The sequence below is a fragment of the Haemaphysalis longicornis genome, unplaced genomic scaffold (assembly GCF_048455015.1).
Source record: "Haemaphysalis longicornis isolate Haplotype H1 unplaced genomic scaffold, Haemaphysalis longicornis Haplotype H1 scaffold_7, whole genome shotgun sequence".
NCBI lineage: Eukaryota > Metazoa > Arthropoda > Arachnida > Ixodida > Ixodidae > Haemaphysalis > Haemaphysalis longicornis.
In genome coordinates this window covers 43,928,817-43,947,762 of record NW_027526422.1, presented here as the reverse complement: position 1 = coordinate 43,947,762, position 18,946 = coordinate 43,928,817, and the positions used below count along the sequence as shown (strand labels likewise).

General features: G+C 46.5%; 1 protein-coding gene across 2 annotated transcripts in view; it reads left to right on the top strand.

Annotated features, from left to right (window-relative positions):
- The window catches only part of LOC144145410 (neprilysin-1-like), a 76,347-nt gene that overhangs the window by 43,261 nt on the left and 14,140 nt on the right, over positions 1-18,946 (top strand). For both annotated transcript variants that reach the window (XM_077677013.1, XM_077677012.1), the window contains exons 3-12: positions 466-608; positions 1,854-1,892; positions 2,104-2,160; positions 3,468-3,629; positions 6,338-6,421; positions 8,574-8,776; positions 9,668-9,841; positions 12,755-12,841; positions 14,862-14,986; positions 17,816-18,038. In XM_077677013.1, coding sequence (XP_077533139.1) covers positions 466-608; positions 1,854-1,892; positions 2,104-2,160; positions 3,468-3,629; positions 6,338-6,421; positions 8,574-8,776; positions 9,668-9,841; positions 12,755-12,841; positions 14,862-14,986; positions 17,816-18,038 — 1,297 coding nt within the window. The remainder of the gene's footprint in view (positions 1-465; positions 609-1,853; positions 1,893-2,103; positions 2,161-3,467; positions 3,630-6,337; positions 6,422-8,573; positions 8,777-9,667; positions 9,842-12,754; positions 12,842-14,861; positions 14,987-17,815; positions 18,039-18,946) is intronic.

Here is an 18,946-nt window from a genome sequence, read left to right as displayed (position 1 = left end):
CGCTATCTATGACAGGATTCGGAAATTCCCTTTTACCGCTTCCCTAGCTCCCCACCCCAAGCCCAAAAGCTTCGCGCATGCTGGCCAGCTCAGATGCTTACTATAAGTTTTGGCTGGTCAAAAAGGCTCGACTGCAGGCGGCGACCACCCAGGGACTTCCGGATTTGTATTTGTATTCCGTCTTTGTATTCCGCGGGATATATGACGGACATGAGATGTGGAGTGGGGAATGATAGTGTTAAAAGCTGCCTGAGAAGGACTGCATGTCTGCGACTGAGCGATGGATGGCAGCTTTTTAAAACTTCAAGCAATGTACGGTTTGTACGCAGTGTGTATTGAATAGACCCACACAATATATGAAATAGACACGACAAATTTCCTTCTCAGTAGCTGGTTTGCTGGCCGTGGCCTTAGCACACTAGACTTGAGAGGCCCTGTGCATTTGTGCGCGGGAATGCTGCGCAGGACGAAGCGATGCCTGGGTCTCGACCGGACCCCGCTGGAGAGGATCCTGCTGGTGCTACTGGTGGTCATGACCTCCGTCTGCGCTATAATGCTCATTCTGCTGGCCAGGCCTCCCAGCACGATACAGCGGGTGCCACTGAATGGTGCGTGGTGAACCTTCATTTAATATCATCGCATTCATCGTCTTTGTTTGCTCGCTTGTGTTGTGCCGTCAGAATAACGTGCGCAATTTGGAGAAAGAATCATCTAATGCTAAATTCTTACTTTCGTAGCCCAAATCCATCTAGAGTAATCAGGTATGCTTGGTATAGCCTACTTAATACCTGAAAAAGTTAGAAGTCCAGAGCAAAGAAAGGGAAAGAGTTGTACGCACTTTGCCCGCCTCATGTAAGTGAATAACAACCGTGCAGGCCTGACGTCATTTTTGGAAATGTGTTAGACAGGACGTAGGCGGACAAAAACATGCTTTCGCACGCGCTTTCGGCAGTCACTTCAGAGCCGTTTTCGTTCTCTGAAATGCGTCCTTATCTGAAATTCCTTTTCCCCAGAGGGAACGAGGCAAATGTCATAATTGCATTGGGTGCCTGATAAATAACTGAAAACACCGCAAGAATCTTTTGGGAATCGCTTCTCGCTTGCTTTTTGTGCACGGTGAAAAAATCTCCACGTTGAGCCTTTTCTTAAGGCTTGTTCGGGATAAGAAAAACACAAAGGAGGAGCGCGTGCGTTGGAGGAATATCACGAACAATATTTCACATCAGGAGATACGTTTTTCTGCGTGGTAACTTCCGTTCTTTCAAAAAAAAAAAAAAAAAAAACGCTGTATTAAGCAAGAATGATCCCATTTCATCCCGGTTTTTTTTTTTCGAGGGAGGCGTTAAGGTATTAATGCTTTCTATAATCTCGGGTTTTCATTTAAGAAACTTTGTGATCGCGCGAGGAAATTTTAAGAAGATTAGTGGTTTTCTGGGAGACGTCAGCGCATTAGTATCGACTAAAGGAAATAAGCGGCGCCCTTGTCAGATAACAGCTTATTTCGCCTTCGGTACATTCGTGTCATTAAAATGGGTGGAAAACATTGACTGCTCTTAAATAAATACGCATTGGCGCTCTCTGATGTTGCACAAAATATTATCCCTTTAAACACAGTTGTTTCAGATGTGGTTACATTTCAAAGGAAAGCTCGTTTCAATTTTAATTAAGCTGTCGCCAACCATTCTAACCAGCTTAACTGAGAGACACAAAATGAGCAAGACGGAAATGAAATGGACTGCTCAAGCTTGGATTGCAAACTTACAAGGGTTGCTCAAATCTGGACTAAAAACTTACGAAATTTTCTTGAATTCTATCATCATTGCTGATGCAATGATACTTCTCTTGCCTTACAGATGACTGGATTCTTGCGAATTCGACAGCTGTAAGGAGAGGTAAGCTAGTGACTTCTGCCGATGTTTTTAATTGAGAGTGCACAGGAAAATAGTTAGGCGCACTTTACTTTCTTTTTTATTTGAACATAGAGTTTGGTTGTTCAAGAGGGCCACCCTACTCGCATAAAGAGCAGGGGCCGGTAATGGAAATATCGAGGAAGTGTAGAAAGCAATATACTTCTGTGTTTTTTTTTTTTTTTTCATTTTTCAGACTGTTCAGGCGAAGAATGCCGAAGCGTGTGCATAACGGAAGCTTGTGTTAAAGCTGGTAAGTAGAGCGCTTATTTTGGCAGGGAATAAAACAAAACGGCGACTCGTATGGGCACGTATTGTGCACGCGAAAGGTTGTGCAATCGCTTAAGCTGAAACTTCCTGAGGCAATACTTCGCCGTCAGGCGCCCAGATGTGGGACTTGATTTTTGGTTCTGTGTAGACAATGACCGTGTAAACAGCCTCACGCTGTTTCTACAAAGTATGCGTCCTTACATAATATGCACTTTACATCGAATATGAAATTCTCGCATTACAACCTCTATATACATATTTATTTCTCTTTGTTGGTTATGTTTCGTATGATTAATCTCAACTCCGAAATACCACCCGAAACCGCAACAAAGTTTTAAAAAGAAACGTTAAAGCGCTGTACGCGCCCAAAAACGCTTCGATTCGTTACGCTCGCCAAATTTTGTTACGCTCGCCAAATCCTGCCGAAATTTTCTTGCGAAAAGTTTTCGCGACTCTTAGTGGTCAGTATTATATAAAGCAAAGTACAATAAAGTAAGCACAGTCTATTAAAACAAAAAAGTGAATGCGGAATTATGCAACATTTGACAACGTTCCCAGCCGGTTTCGTTCGCGTTTCAATCACTCCGCTCTGGTTTATAACGATTAAGAGACGTCTAGCAAAGGGGCATATCTTCGTACACTGCCAATATGAAGTAGAAGTCGTTGAAGTTTATTCCTTTGCGCATACAGGGGGGATGACGGAAAGACCGGGGGAAACCAAAGGCAAGAAGCTCGATAGAGGCTTTTCCCCCAACAGCAGTTGATGCGCGGCTTCGCACTTGCACATATGAACCGTAATGAACAAAAAAAATAGGCAGCATAGCTCCTGATGTACACAAAATACTATATTTCAGCATGGCACACATCTACAAAAACACAACGCGTTACAAAAGCCCAAAATACATCCTGCAATAAACCAGAAACATGCAATGGAAGCATTGTACACACAAAACAATAAAAAAGAGTTACAAAGTTGGCTACAAAGTGAGGCATGTAGGTGAATTCCAGCCGTCTCGTTGCAGATATAGAGTCTGAAAGATAAAGATCACTTAAGGTCGTTTTGAATAAGTAGTGCTTTATACTTCTTTTTTAGGTTTTGCGTAGCTGAAGTTCATGAGCGGCCTACCTTATGTAACCCGTAACTATGCAACATGTAGAGCATATACGACGTGGTTCAATTCATGCATAATAAAGTTAGCGCTGCGCATACTGACGTTGTAGTGACAGCCTGCTTTCCCTCTTTGCGTGTTCACCATTCCTTCATTGGCGGACATTTGCGGATTGACGCAGCGGCAACCATATTGGGTAACATGGACCCCAGCGCGGACCCGTGCACGGATTTCTACGACTTCGCGTGCGGACGCTGGAAACAGCACCACGTCCTGCCGCCGGACCGGCCGCACTCGGACACGTTTGCCGTCATGAAGGACGAACTCAAGGTACTGCTCAAAGGTAAACCGCTCCCCCTTCGTGCGACGCTACGTGTGCAGAGCGCCTCGATCAAGGCCCTCCCACTCAAGCTGAAATCGGTTCAGGGCTAACTCCCCGGCACATTTACACCGAGCAATTGCTTTCACAATGGGGCACGTAATGCTGAGATTACAACATCCCTGCGGGTTTAGAGAAATGTTCTCCCTAGTTTTACTCTTACTAGACCATATTTAGGGGAAATCCCCAAGGTGGAGTAAGTTTCTGCGAAGAAAAGTTCGCTGGCCCGCTCAGTTGGTAGAGCGACTGCTCTGGTGAAGCGGTGGTCCCGGGTTCGAATCGTGGACCAGGACAAATTTTTTTTTTCAACTGCAAAGTTTCTGAGAGAAAGCTGTGTAGCTTTCCTTTGTAGCCATACGGCTGCATTCAGATGGATGTCAAACTTTCCTTCGCAATTTTACTGTTATTGCTATCAGAATTATTATCTCCAGTGGCGGTGAAGCTAAGAGAGGAGCCAGCCTTAGGACTGCGAACGAGATGTTCTCCGAAATTTCCTATACAAAAGTGGATTTTTTTTTTTGCTTTTCAGTCCATCAGATTAACAGCTGGCAAGGCTTCTCCCGCATCACGTGTGTGATTCTCCGTTAGCGAAGCGTTAAGACCAGGCGACTCGGGTGAACGGGGGGAGGGAGGTGGAAGGAACAAGACAGAGAGATGGAGAAAAAAAAAAAAGGATGAATGTAGAGCCCTGTTTGCTGCCATGCGCTGGTTGAGTGGGGTTCAGGGGACAAAAGGGAGGGTGGAGAAAAAAAGGAGGTAGGAGCGGGAACGCGCTAGCGCTCATACACCTGTCTCGGGCACTAAAGACGCTAGTGAAAGCGTACACGTCGTTATAAAAATTTAGAAGGGATTTTCTCACCTTCTGTGAGCATTGTGGTAGATATCTGTATACCCTAAGACTGTCCGTACCGTGAATGGCCGATCATCTAATCGGCTGAGCTCGGTACGTACAACAAGTAGTTGCTAGATAAAGTGAGAAAAAGATGCGCTTACATTAAGTGGCCGCATACAAGCCTATTCACAAAATCATGTGCCATCATCAACTTTCTTTAATGACAATGCATTAAAGGGCCCGTTCAGCTGAAAAGCCGCCCTCCGGCCCTCTGTAGCCGCAAATTGGTTTTGAAAACGGCCGATGGCGCTAAGAAAATAAAAGTAAACTAATTAAAAAAAAGTAGGAAAACTTTGAGCCACATAGGAATCGAACTCGGGGCGTCCGTAATGCGAGTCGAGCACGCATTTTCGATGCCACTAGGGCTTCGTGTATTGACCACTACGGCTTCATGGCACTAGGTGATGAAGGCGGACCTATAGTGAATGCACTGTGGCCGTCGTCTCGGGGAAACGTCGATAACCAGTACAGGCAGCTCAACGTGCAGTGAGTTTGGGGTTGTTTAACAGGTAGTTACGTTCAACGTTAGGATTTAACAACACGTTAAGGCTGAAGAAACGCCTGGCAACATACACACTCAGATAAATACGCCAGAGACGACGACAGCTGGTGTCGGAGGCTAGCGGTGGATTCACCAGTTCTCATTGGCTGCGGCGTAAACAGGTCCACTCGAAGAATAACTCCTTGGTGTTTTGTCGGAGATTAAAGCTTTCGCACTCACAACTCACAAGAGCTGCCTAAGACTTCTTCTTTTTTTAACATCAGCATGGCAGGAGGAAAATTCTGCTCTTTGTTATGTTTCTGGGCCCTCACCCTTCTGGGGAACCGAAACATGGCTTGAGCGGAGACGAAAGTGCCTAGTTTTTAAGGGCGCTGACAGGTGGGCAGTCTAATCAATCAATCAATCAATCAATCAATCAATCAATCAATCAATCAATCAATCAATCAATCAATCAATCTTATTTGACCACTGCAATTCATACACGGCAATCAACGCCGCATGTATGAAGTCCATGTCAAGTCTCCCGCTTTCCAATGTACATAGTAGGGGCGCCTAGTTCAGCCGTTCATCTGTGGTGTGGCGCGCGAAAGCGGGCATCCCTAAAGCCTCTAGGGACATAGGGCATCACGCCTTACGTCACCACTCCAGCTTGACACGCAGCTTGAAAACATGGGCGGTTAGGATCGCCATCTCGCAAAGGCTGAGCAAAACCTGTAAGTTGTTTCTTATAGTTTCCACAAAGCGGCGCCACCAAGCGGGTGGCTGCCCGATACGGATCACACGCAAAGGATAGAAAGAGGGAAAGGGCAGGAGAGTGCAACAGGAAAACGGCGGTTTGGCAGTTTGGCTGGCGCGGCAGTCAACGTTGTACAAGAGGCGTTGGCCGAATGCTATAATAGCACCACTCGTTTTTTTTTTAATTGCGATAGCATGCCCGTTGGCCTAAATACTATGCTACAAGTATAGGTTAACTCCTGGTTCGCGAAGAAACGCAAGAAGGGAGCTGTGGTGGTGTCCCCATATCCACCGATGAAGGTCAGGTGGTCTGCCAGGGTGGGGGCCTGTGGCTCGAAGGTGTCGTGTTCTGGCCGCTTGCAACGAAGGGCACGTCCACAGCAAATGTTCTGTGTCGGCATCTTCGGCAGGAGCCGTGCAAGAGGGGCAATTCTACTCGTTTCGGTTCGGGTTGTGCTGTCCAGTTTCGCACTTGCCCCATCTCGTCTTCCCCGAACACTGAGCGCATTTTAATTTGTCGTTTGTCCTTGCGGTGTGTTTCAGAACTGCTGGAATCTCCAGTCGACGGGTCAGACAGCAACGCCACCATCAACGCGAAGAACCTCTACGCTTCCTGCCTCAACGAAAGTTTGTCTCTGTTTGCTTATTGTTTTTTTTAGACTTGTGTAATGCAATATTTCCACCACGTTTCTGGGGCATTTTCGGGACGGCGAGGTGTATATGTATAAGTTTGGCTTTCCCACCTTACACATGATACCCGTAGGTATACGTATGTTTATCAGCAATATGGCAGGGAGGATGTTCAACCCCGCTGGCCGTGTCACTGATGCAACAATTTTTACTTGCTTCAGAGAGAGAGAACACCAATATCCAACAGCTCGTCCCCGCAGCAATATTTTTAGACCAAAAGCTTTATTAATCCAGGTGCATAGTCTTATATACTCACAGCCAAATATAAACGTCTAAGTCCGGTGTTAACGCTCATACTTGTCAACATTGTTGAACAAGAACAAGACAACGCAAATATGAGGCGGAAAATCAATACATAAGTGATATCTGCAGTGTTCCTTTATTACAAAATTCATGAAAGCTTAGTTTTTGAGATAGCAGTTGAATACTACATCAATTGCAGAAAATCGTCGCCTGCTGTTGCCAGCGCTCCTATAGCTCATGGCGGTATTTAAGCCATTACACGGCAACAGCAACGAAACGTTCCACTAGATAAGTTCCCCGTTCTGCTTGGAACGCACGTGCAGAAGGGCAACGTGGTTCTATAAACGTTGTAGTAAGGCGACTCAATTCACGCGTGTCTCCGCCCTAAGGCAGCGCTGGCATCGAGGCACCCGGCCTGTAGCAGTGGTACGCGGTAAATTTAAATTGACTTGAGCAAACCTTTAGTGTATTTACCTTGGAAGGAGCCTGATGGAAAAGGGACAGCATGAGAGGTGAGCGGGAAAGGAAAGGGATGCATTTACTTGGCAAATGTCGACCAAGATTATCGTCTTTTGTTTACATTTGCAACTGAAGGAGCAGATACCCGCCCAATTTTTTTTTCCACTGCCTCTATCGCTTTCCAGAACTGAAAGCGAACATTTAAGCAGAAAAAAACGCCCCCCGAGTCACGCAGAATCGTCAAACTACGCATAACCCAAGCGGGAAGCTCCTTCACTGGGTCTGTTTATTAGAGAGTTTTAGCATAGCGGCTCCCGTACGCTACGCTAAGGTTAGCGGGTAGCGGGACCGGACTGCGCATGCGCGCGTGGGGAGTGCGAGGAGGTTGCCCCTCAGCGGAGGGAAAGAGCGGGCATGGCGAAGGCAGGCCGCGCGGAACTAATCCACCCCACCGTGACGAATTTGCTCTCCCCAGTCGCGCCCCGCTACCCGCCGCCGTAGCGTTAGCGGACGGAGCACGCTATGCTAAAACTCTCTATTGAACACCGCCGTTGATTGTGGGCATGGAGGTTCAGTTAGCCACACTGGGGCTCTTTGATTTACGGTCTCAGACTCACCGCGGACTCCCCGAGAAGTAGTCCAGCATTCGATTTTCTCATCTATCACAAAGGCTTTGGGGAATCCTCAAAGTCACCGCGACTGAGTTTGAGACTTTTAATCGAAGTAGTTCAGCCTGACGAACATACGGCATCCTGCCGCCGCAGATTCTCCGCCGCACGAACTTCGTCGTGAAAGTTCGCGCCATGTATCTGGCTTTAATAAAGCGGCAGGCACATGAAGAGTTTTACTCTCGTCTGGAGGTCGACGGCCTCTCCTAGCGGCGGCGTGAAACGGACGTTGGAGAGGACCAAATTCAGAAAGAGAAAGAGCGAATTTGACCAATTTGGAGGTTTTTAGCTAGAAAATCAATCTGGCAGGTGTTGATGGACTAAATTGTGCTCTCCAACGTTTTTTGCGTCGCCACCAGGAGACGCCGACGACCGCCAGACGCGAGCAAAACGCTCCATGTGGTTGCCGCTTAAGAGCTTCGCTCTAGAAGTAAGGGTGCGTACCACCAGAAAATGTGCGCGTTCACTGCGTGCTCCCGCAGACGGTGCCGAGCAGCGTCTGTGGTGCAATTGTAGATGCGTTACTTGCTGCCACAAAAGCTGCTATCTGGCAGCCGCTTCTCCGGAACCGAGCAGGGTCGATATCAATAAAATATTGTCACAGCTTTAACGATCACTTACTTTCGATTCGCCTTGTCAACTCCGAACTCCTAGCATCAGGAGGATTCTCACCCGCAGCCCTAATCTAGCCTTGTGTACACGTTCCATCTCGCGCGCAGCCGTGATCGAGGCCCGACGAGAGAAACCGCTGTTGGAGCTTCTTGACAGCCTCGGCTCGTGGCCCGTCATCTCTCCCAACTGGACGGAGGAGGAATTTGACTGGCTCAACCTGACGGCCGTCATGCGCAGGCACAACAACGACATCCTCTTCGGTCAGTGGGTCTCGGCGGACAGCAAGAACTCCACCGTCAACATCATACACGTGAGTTTTACGTTAAGCTCCACAAAGGACAGCGCCCTTTGAAGATACAGCTATGCCAACTTTTTATTGATTTTGCCACTGGAGAGAAGATGCTTTTTCCTGGTCATTTCTTGTTTTAAACGAGTATAATGACTATATAAGTTGAAGGGGTCAAGAATACATAATACAAGTAGCGTTAATTGAAAAGACTGCATTCCAGGCGAGACAGAGACAGATTGGTTTACAAAACGCGAGGTGGTTTCACACCGCCGAATTCGACTCGAAGTAACATAAAAAAATAAACTGCATTCACCGCATGCCAGTTATTCCAAGGAACATTTTGTGCAAGTTCAAAGGGGTCTCTAGTTCCGTTCGGTCACACCGCTTGAATTCTGACGAATATTTGACCCAAATAACTTCGTTTTTTTTAGTAATACCAGTACGTCACTTATGACGTCCTTTAGCGCCAAATTTGAATGTTCTTGAGTGTCTTTTTGCCTTTTTTCGGTTAAAAAAGAGTTTGGGGGGCCGGAGGGGGGGGTTAGTGATTGGCCAAAGGCGAGTTCTTCCAACTAAAGCAAAGCTGTATTTTGTATTCATTGTTTTTTTGTAAATGCCAAAGGCGACGAGCCAGCTTACACGAGCACAGGCGGATGGGGAGGCAGGACTGGAACTATGCCGCCTTCTCCTGCCCTTGGGCTCGTCAAGAGTGTTCAATTTGCCTTTGGCTCTTTTAATAATGAGCGCCTTTCACGCCCAACAACTGGCTATTTTAAGCTGAATAATTGATCGTTTACCCTTGAGCGAAAAAGTGGACCTGTTTTGTGCAGTGTAAAACCCCATTGTTTTGAGAGGTCCCTCGGGTTTTGTTTGGGCAGCGTCGCGGCAAACCTTACAAGTCTCCGGTTGCAGCTGGACCAAGCCGAGATCGGCCTCCCAAGCCGGGACTACTACATCCGGGGCACCCAGCAGGTGGAGGCCTACTTCCGGTTCATGGTGGCCATTGCGCAGCTCCTGGGCGCCAACCGGAGCCTGGCCATGCGCGACATGGAGGACGTCATCTCCCTCGAGGCCAGGCTCATAAACGTGAGTGCGACTCGTGCAACCCTTTATACGGTCTCCGCTTCGCCTGAGCATCTAGTCTCGCGTAAATGAGCCGGTCGCATATCAGGGCTAGCTCTCTAATGCACACCAGACGTGTTAGTATTAATACGCGAGGACATTGTTGCAGAGCGGTTTAAAATGGCATGATATGGGGACAATTGTGTAAATTACGACGAGGATCTGAGTGTGTCTGGCGCCTGCGGAACCAACCAACCCTTGTTGGGAACTGCTATTTTGGCCGCTACTGGCAGTGTCTTTCTTCATACTACATGTGAACGCAGTTAAGTTTAACTCTTGTCGATATCTTATTTTAGCGCAGAGTACCGTGGCGGTTCCGCTTCGTCGCTTCTAACAGACAACGACAGCCAAGGTTACGAAAGCTTTTTTTATGTGCAATATAGTGCCCCGGAAACATTTCTCCAGCTTTTTTTTTTTTTTTTCAAATTCTGAAGCGCTTTTAGAACATGTAAAATAAGCGCATTAAATACTTCGTTTATGTTGACATGAAATATCAGAGCCAAGTATCCCGGTCTCACGCTCATCAGATAACTTGGAAACTCGCTCAAATGTCCCTCTTTTTCGACGTGCTCTTCAAAGCCCTAAAATTCTTTCTGAGTTTTTGTGCGTCACAGAAGCGATATCCCCCCTATTGTCTGGCGGTATTCTCAATTGCAGCAACAAAATCATCCGATAGCCGCTCTAAAGAAAATCACAATGAATGCAAAGGAGATACCAAAAAAGATATCGACTGAAGTAAGCAAGTCACGTGGTGTCATTTTTTTTTTTGTGGTGGCGATAATTTGTAGTGTTTTACAAACGAAAGAGAGAAATTGTTATGTTAGCCTTCGCTGCAGGTACCATTCAAAACATGGGGCTTAAACTTTAGAACGTTAATCTTCTTGCGGGGTGACTGATATGAAAACTTTGTATGATTTGAAACTCTTTTGAAGAATAGGTGCTAACTGGATCGTTCTGTGCCGTCGGAACAAATGCTTACTGAGAGGTAAATTCTTAGACCCTAAGTGAGAGGTCAGCTAGTGTCACTAGATAAGGTATCAGAGTACCGCCACTCAGGCGTGCAACTCAGCAACGGCGGCCATTTCGGTGTTTATCAGTGTCGCGAAATTTATCCGCAACCCTCCACTACGGCGCGCCTCGTCGCCTGTGTAGCGTTGGCAACATTTTACAGGAGGCGTTTGCCTGCTGCTAGAAAAGCACTGCTCATTTCGGTTCGGGGTGTGCTGGCCAGTTTCGCACTTTCCCCATCGCGTCTTCCCTAAGCACTGAGCGCCTTTTAATTTTAACCGCAGTCCACCAATCATCAGTGTTGCGAGATTGCCGCTTCTAGGGCTCCACCGCTGACTTCGACCTGGTCGTTTGTTAGCCACACTGCTGACGATACAGCAAAACGGCATCTTCGGACGCAGTTCTGCGCTGTTACACGCGTTATTTTTTATTCTCATCCGGAGCGACGCCATTCTTGCGCAGCCGCAGAGCAGGTAGGACAAGCTAAGTCTACCAGAGTTGACCGGCTGCCCATGCATAAATAACAAAATGGCGCCGCCCTTGAACTGTCGCAGTGTAAACAAATGTCACGTGATGTGAACTGACCAATGATCATGGCGGGGGCACGGAATAATAGGAGAAAAGAGTACCGATACTCTGTAACCTTATCTAGGGACACTAGGGTCAGCGATGCTTACCATGGTAAAAGCCACCCAGTCAGCTTTTTCAAAGGCGAAATAACCGGCAACTTTTGAAAGACTTAGCGTTGTTTAACACAAAATCATTTTCTGGATAAACAGCAGCACAGCGGTACGCTAAAGCGCGTGCTGCGCGAATTCGTAAAAAATCCCGGACCATTTCCTGTAACGTCAAACCTGGGGAGGGGCGAAGCATGCAGTGTATAAGTGCATTCTTGGCGCTTTGGCGTTTTTGCTGACGGAAAAGAAACTTTTGGGAGGTAGAGGTATGCAGCTTTGCATACCTCTCGTTTGCATACCATACGTCTCGTGTCTTTGGAGCACGAAGTGTTCTAGCGCGAGCCGTTGGAAAACGAGAGTCCCGGTGAGTTCTTTTGTACGCCTTTTCTCACGGAGATGAAACGTTCTCACGCGAGGCCTTGGAAAACGAATGTCCCCGTGTGTTCTTTTAGTACGTGTTACATTCTAGCGCGAGGCGTTCGAAACGCCCTTAGCCCCCTTCTTGCTCGGTTCTTGGCCAATCCCCCGCGTGGGTATGCGCCATAAGACGTGGAACAACAACAACAACCTCGAGTGGCCCGGTGTTTTAGTACGGTGACTACATGACACTACGGTGACATGAGACGACGACGACATGATACGACGACGACATGAGACGTCGAAAGCCCGAGCCTCTAAGGTGCTTCGCCTCTAAAACGGAAGAACGCACACTTACCACAGTGTTGGACACCTTAATTACGGGTGTAGAGTGCAAGCAGGGTAACGCGTATTTTCGGTCATCTCTCGACTTAATACGTATTAGACAAACTTCCAGGACACACAATCGCTCGTCAAAACTACCGGTGAAATCAAGTTCGTCCGGTGTGAAGTACTGAATGCCAACCTCAAACCCTTCTTTTATTATCATACGACTAGGCGTTCTGTAACGAGTCTTCCTGCGATTGGTTAATATTCAATTCGTTTATAAAGGAACCAAACCTGAATTCAGAAATCAGTTTATTTCGGACTGATTTCATACGCTACGCGAATATAGCGGAAATGGGCTCGCGTACAATACAGAAGAAAAGACATAAGACTCGTTTTTTTTAAAAATTTTTGTCTTGCTGAGACGTATAGACGTGCTTCTTTTGTGTGTGTTTACGGGAAACAAATTTTTATTTTCACAATGTGTCATCTCTTTCTGGTACTGCAGCTTACAGTGCCGAACGAACAAAGGCGAAACTTCACGGCCATGTACAACAAGTGGACGGTTGAGGAGCTGCAAACAAAGATTCCACTGGTTAGTTCGAATGTTTACTTCACTGCCTTGCAGCTGCGCTGAGAATTCTGGGTGGTATGTGAAATCAAGCATGCAGCGTAGCGTGAGTCAATACTATCAATGCAAGTTTTTTGCTACATTGACGAGCATTTCATACGAATAAAACTCTACTTCTAAATTATGTAGAAAATACTGTGGAATAGTGCGCCCCTCTGTATCCACTCTGTACAGTTAAAGCAATGACTAAAATCAACAAGCAGGAATAAAAACATTGTGATTAAACGCAGTGCTTGTTCTCTATTGCCACGTCCTTTGTCTGGAAATTGTTTTGTACTTAACGGTGGTTGATCATAGATAAACAGCTAGCTCTAACCCATACGTTATTAAACAATATTAAGACAGTGTGCACATATGTGTGCACCCGAAAAACATTGCTGATTGGAAGGTACTTATTTGTGAAGCTTTCAAGGTTCATCCCCAACATCATTATTATCAACAGCAGCAGTAACACCAATATACTTATATCTCATTGCGTTAGTGTCTGCAGCAGTCGACGTTAATATCCCTGTAACAACACTACAATGAGACCTCCACTGCGCTGTGTCTCATAGCCCAGGGGTAATTTCGGCGCGTTAAACTACCAGAATTAATTAAGTACTGTAGGAAGGTCTCTGTTCAATAGTCATACATTTCCCATCATGTGCCATGTACGTACACCCCATGTCACTATTATAAACAAATGACTCCATTGTTGTACCACCACTGAAATTTAACCATGTACTGGACGCTACTGTTCTTCGTGCGCTAGCGTGGTAATGCTAAACCTACTGAACCCAACGTGTCCGACAGTCAACTCAAGGCACGTAACTTTAACCACTGCAACTAAAAAAAAAAAAAGAGAGAGATCTGTGTGCAAAAGTAATCTATAAATCACGCCAGTCTCTAACTCTGGTCTATTTATCTCGCTGTCTATGTAGGTTTATGCCTTGATTTATAGCTCAGGGTGTATAGCTCGCGTTGCCGAGCATGAATCCTGTCCACTTCGCCAAAAGGATTTGGCGGAAATTACAATTTACTCACACCTTACCACCCGTGTAAGTGAGGCAGCCTGTTTGGGTTGGTGATGTTTACTTGGTGAAATATATGGAGTTTAATAAATTAATGTGGAGAAGAAGAAGCCATATGCACCTATGTTACAATTGCGCGCCCCTACCTTATTGTAATATTCATAAAAATGCTCAGGTAAGGCCACAACACCGTTTCACAGTGGCGATACCCACTACCACGCTTCAGGTGCTTTATTCGTTATTAAGCAACTGCTGCTGTCGCAAGTTGTGCATTCGAATTTACGGCGTTTGCCCTGTATTTGTGCAGTTAAACTTGTTTTCCCACTTTAGTAACCCTTAAACTAAAGTTACTGCGGTGACACTATACTCGCTACAGCATGCTTAAGTGAAGCAGGCGTGCCACCAGCTACTTTCGTTAGTCGAGAGCTGACTACGATGGCTCGATTAAATGTTGGAGCCGTAGCTGTAGACGACCCTCCTTGTTTAAGTGCGTATTCAAAGGATATGCCCTATGCAATGAACGCTTTATGCCACTGTTTAACAAAGATGACTGTACCGGGGGTGACTTATTGCTTGCAAAAGTGATAAATGATCCTCAACGAGGTCTCTTGATACGTGTCGCATTTGTAAACAATCCCTCTTGCGAGTAATGTCGTCCTACCTGAATTTGTTCTCCGCGATTTCCTCGCCTGTTTCTTTTTTACAGGTGCACTGTTAAGCAAAACGCCTACTTTAAAGTTTTTTCTACGGAAACGTTAACAAATATGCCTTGCGGCAAAGCAACATTTTTTTTGCCTTGTTTTAATTTCTGGAAAACTGGAAGAAAAAAAAAAGCCTTTCAGAGTGCTTCGCGGATATCTGAAATTCCCTCGCGGACTTCTTGAGGTCCGCGAACCACCATTTAGGAGCTACTACTTCATGTACCTAACAAAATGACCTGCTCGTTCTATATTACGCTTCATTACTTCCGGCAGATAAACTGGACTCACTATTTCAAAGTCGTCATGCCCATGGAGATACCGGCGTCCGAGGAAGTGGTTATATTTGCTCCGACCTATATCAAACAAATGTCCGAGATGCTTCAGAAAGTCCCGAAAAGGTGAGTTCACATCCTCCAAAAAGCTACTGAATTCATGAGCGCTAAAAATGGCACACGCATCCAGTTCGAAAAAAGGCTGGATTGCATTGCCGCCTATATAATAAAATTTTCTGGAAGGAGCACAGAGAAACACTGTACTAGCTAAATTGTCGCAATCCATCTCTCCCTAAAAGCTCCCGAGTTCATGAGCGTGAGAAGCGGCACACGCATGCAGTACATATGGCTGCTGTATATATAATCAAATGTTCTGGGAAGAGACGGCGAAATGCAGTGCAAGAGTTTCGCCTTCCGTTCCACAGCACGCGCCGTACTGTTAACCCTTTTTTATGTCAGTCATTCCATTAAAATCTGCGTTCTCTGGTGTGCGCTTTCCGTTCACACACACCTTCACACCTACATTTTAGCGTTGCTTAAGGCCAAAAACCTTTTGGAACAGAGTTACTCCGGTTAGAATCAACCTCACTTAGTGTCGGGTGAAGGAAGCGGGAAAAAAGGCACAATGCCTTGCGCATTTTATACAAATAGTTACTACGTCAACGAACTTTCATTTTATCCTGTGGCTGCGTAGTTTCGAGCATGGGGACATCAATGAGACTATTGCGCAAGGTTACGGCTGGATAATTCCTGGGGAATGCCGGTAATAAAACATGGGCGCCTCTATTACGGACGCGCAGAGAGAGAAATTAGTTAAAATCGGTTCGGCTTTAAAATATGTTTTTGCCTTAAAGATTAAACTTATGAAAACTCGATTCTCGGCTAGTTAATGATCACACCGAGGGCATAACAACGTCATCGACACTTTAATTACAATACAAGTTCTTCACTATCTTTTGTTTAGTTTGTGTTGCTGCCAAGGCACTAAAGCTACGGGATATGTCAGTTCCGCACACACGAATAAGAGTAAAGGTGGCTTCCTTTTAGGTCTCGTTTAACTGCTAAATTAGCTTTGCCGCATATGACGTTTTTTTGACAGGCCTTTGGAACTAAATATAATCAAAGTGCCAATTATGGGCTTTTTCTGGGAGAAAAGTAAACGAAAAGAGCAAGCAGAATGCTTGGCACGGTGAAAAATTCTATTTTTTTAAGTCGGCTTTACCGCACTACGGCTGCTGCCGTGCGGTGAAGCCGACTTTGTCGTTTCCCCGAACGAAAGATGGCGCCACCATACTAACGGCGGATGGGGCGAGTTGCAGAAACTGTGTGCTACCACCTTCATCAAAGTGCAGCTGGAAGATGGAGAGAGTGCGATGCCCCTTACAACATGAATGGGTGATTTTATGAAGATCAAATCCAAATAGTTGTCGCAGCGCAACTCGCATTCTGCGAGAAATAACACTGCCAACATGGCGGGAAAGTGTTTCCACGAACTGCACACCATCAAAAATATTCAGCTCCACCTAATTTAAAAATTCTAAACGATTAAAAGGCTACGACGTGCTCATTTCTTATAACGGCAGACCTGTTTAAACTTTTAGCTCCGACGTCAAGCGTTACCAGAAAACTCAGCCCGGCCGAGTGCACGTGAGCGCGCGCCTCGGGAGGAGCGCCCGGCGTCGTCCAGAACTACACGTGGGCTTGCGCCACATGAGGAGCTCGCAAAAAGTACCAAGAAAAAATGCCGAGTGCACGTGAGCGGGAGCCTCGTGAGAAGCGCCCGACGTCGGCCAGCTCGACCTTCCAGTACACTCTGCTTAGCATTCGTGGAGAGATCTCACGCGTGCTATTCTACTCGCCAGTTCACGTGCGTTCGTGCCTGAAGGGGGGTGAGCAGAAGCCGAGTTCATGCTACAGACGCCAAGTTCACGAAGTCAGTTGGTGCGGGTTCTAGCACGTGTTTACACGGTCCACTTTGGGAGAAATGTGAAAGGCTGCAGAAAAAAAAAAAAAAAACGATCCGAGCCTGCCAGACATGGAAAACTTTCAGCAGCAAGTTCGAAAATTCATGTGAAGTGGAACAGGCCGGTCCCCGGCGAAGTCAGACGGGCCGCCAGCTCTAGTGTTTCTCCAGCCTTGCACCACTAGTGGAAGCTGCGCCAAGTTTTGTTATCGTTTGCGAAGTCAAAAACGTACTATCTTGATCACAGTTAGGGTGAACACGGGAACGCGTGTCATTCCGTGCGCGGGAGCCGCCTGTCGGCGTTCCGGGTAGCTTCCCACGCATGCGCAGTTCGTTTGCAACGAGGCTATGTGATGCGCGTGCGAAGTTACCCGGAACGCCGACAGGCGGCTCCCGCGCACGGAATTACACGCGCTCCCGTGTTCACCCTAACTGTGATCAAGATAGTACACAAAGAAACAACGGCAGCATGTGCTCCCAATGGTGAAAACTGATTACTTCAGACGTTGAGGACTTTCAATAAACCGCAAACTCGCGGTGACATGCAGAGTGACGCCCTTTTGTCTCACCACCTTACATACCTACGCGACCACGCTGCAACGCCGTGCAATCTTTACTAACCCAAATAATCTGGCGAATTCGACCAAGACGTGATTTCTGGGAGAATAATGTCAGCAAATGATGCTAACTCATTTCTGAACAAGCCTACGTCATCGCCGTACCGCGGAAAATTCCGGTGGACCACCCAGGTAATGGAGTGGCTACCGAGCGACGGGACTGGAAGTATAAAACCGAAAATTCGGTGAAGGAATGTGGTAAAGAAATTTGGGGGCAAAGAATGTGTTCGGACAGCACAGGATAGGAGCAGTTAGAAGTCAGTGGGAAGACCTTTACACTGCCGTGGACCTAAGAGAGGATGATGTTTGATGACGACGACGATGATGAGGATGATTGTACTATCGAAGCTTCCCCTTTCCGTCCTCCGCGCGCAGGGTCATCGCCAACTACATCCTGTGGAGGTTCGTGTCCCACCGTGTGGGAAGCCTCGACAAGAGGTTTGTTGACAAGCAGCAGGAGTACTTCAATGCCATCTACGGCACCCAGTCGAAGCCGGCCCGCTGGAAAACTTGCGCGCTACTCGTCAACAAGCAGATGGGAATGGCCGTCGGCGCGCTTTTCGTTCGCCGACACTTCAACGACCAGAGCAAGAAAAAGGTGCGTAGATCACACTCGTGCAGAACTTGTCCAAAGTCCGTACACGACACCGCAGGAGGTGAAACACCGCATAAAACGCTGCAGGTGAAACACGTTGTGCTTCGCTTTTGCTGTTAGAAACACTCTATACCTTGCTCTGAATATGTAGACTGCATTGGAGCTCACAGCCCTGCAGAACTATGTCACTAATAGCGGAAAGTACCATGGACTACGAGCTTTTGATGCGTATCCTTCTTTGCCGAGTCCTCTCACAGCCCTGTATTTGCACAAAAGGCATATTTTCGGGATTTAGCACATTTTATCGTTATAATTCCGTAAACAGAGGTGATTGAAAAAAAAACGAAATACATGAAAAATGCAAAAATGAAAACAGTTTTCAAAGTAAACCTACAGAATCCAAAATTTTGATTTTAGAAACTTCCGCCCAAAATCAAAGACGAAAATAAAGAAACCGGTAAAGAGCGACCGGAATAGCGATAAAATAATCACGGAGGAGCAAAGCAAAACGCAGTGCAGATACTAGTCCGCGCCCGCGGTATTCTTACATATGGAGCCCAATCTTGCACATTGAATTGCACCCAAAGACGCGCTCTCAACGTTCTTCCTAATGCGACTATCCGTACCATAACTGGCCTACCACACCACAAAAAAAAAAAAAAAAAAGCTTAACCTCCAATCTGCGGCTACCCTTCGCTAAATCGAAAAAAAGCCATTTAGTTTTAATGATGACGAAGTTAACTTTGATTTGTCCTAACCCTATACATGCTAGCTTTAGGGTTTTGCTTAGAAGGAAGTATCGAGATAATAGATGCAGCTCTCGCGTCTTGGACGAGTCCTGCGTTGTCTGCCCGAAAGGGTGGGAAGAGACGCGCGTTAGGCTTAAAGTTAGACCCGGTTATTCGTAAGGC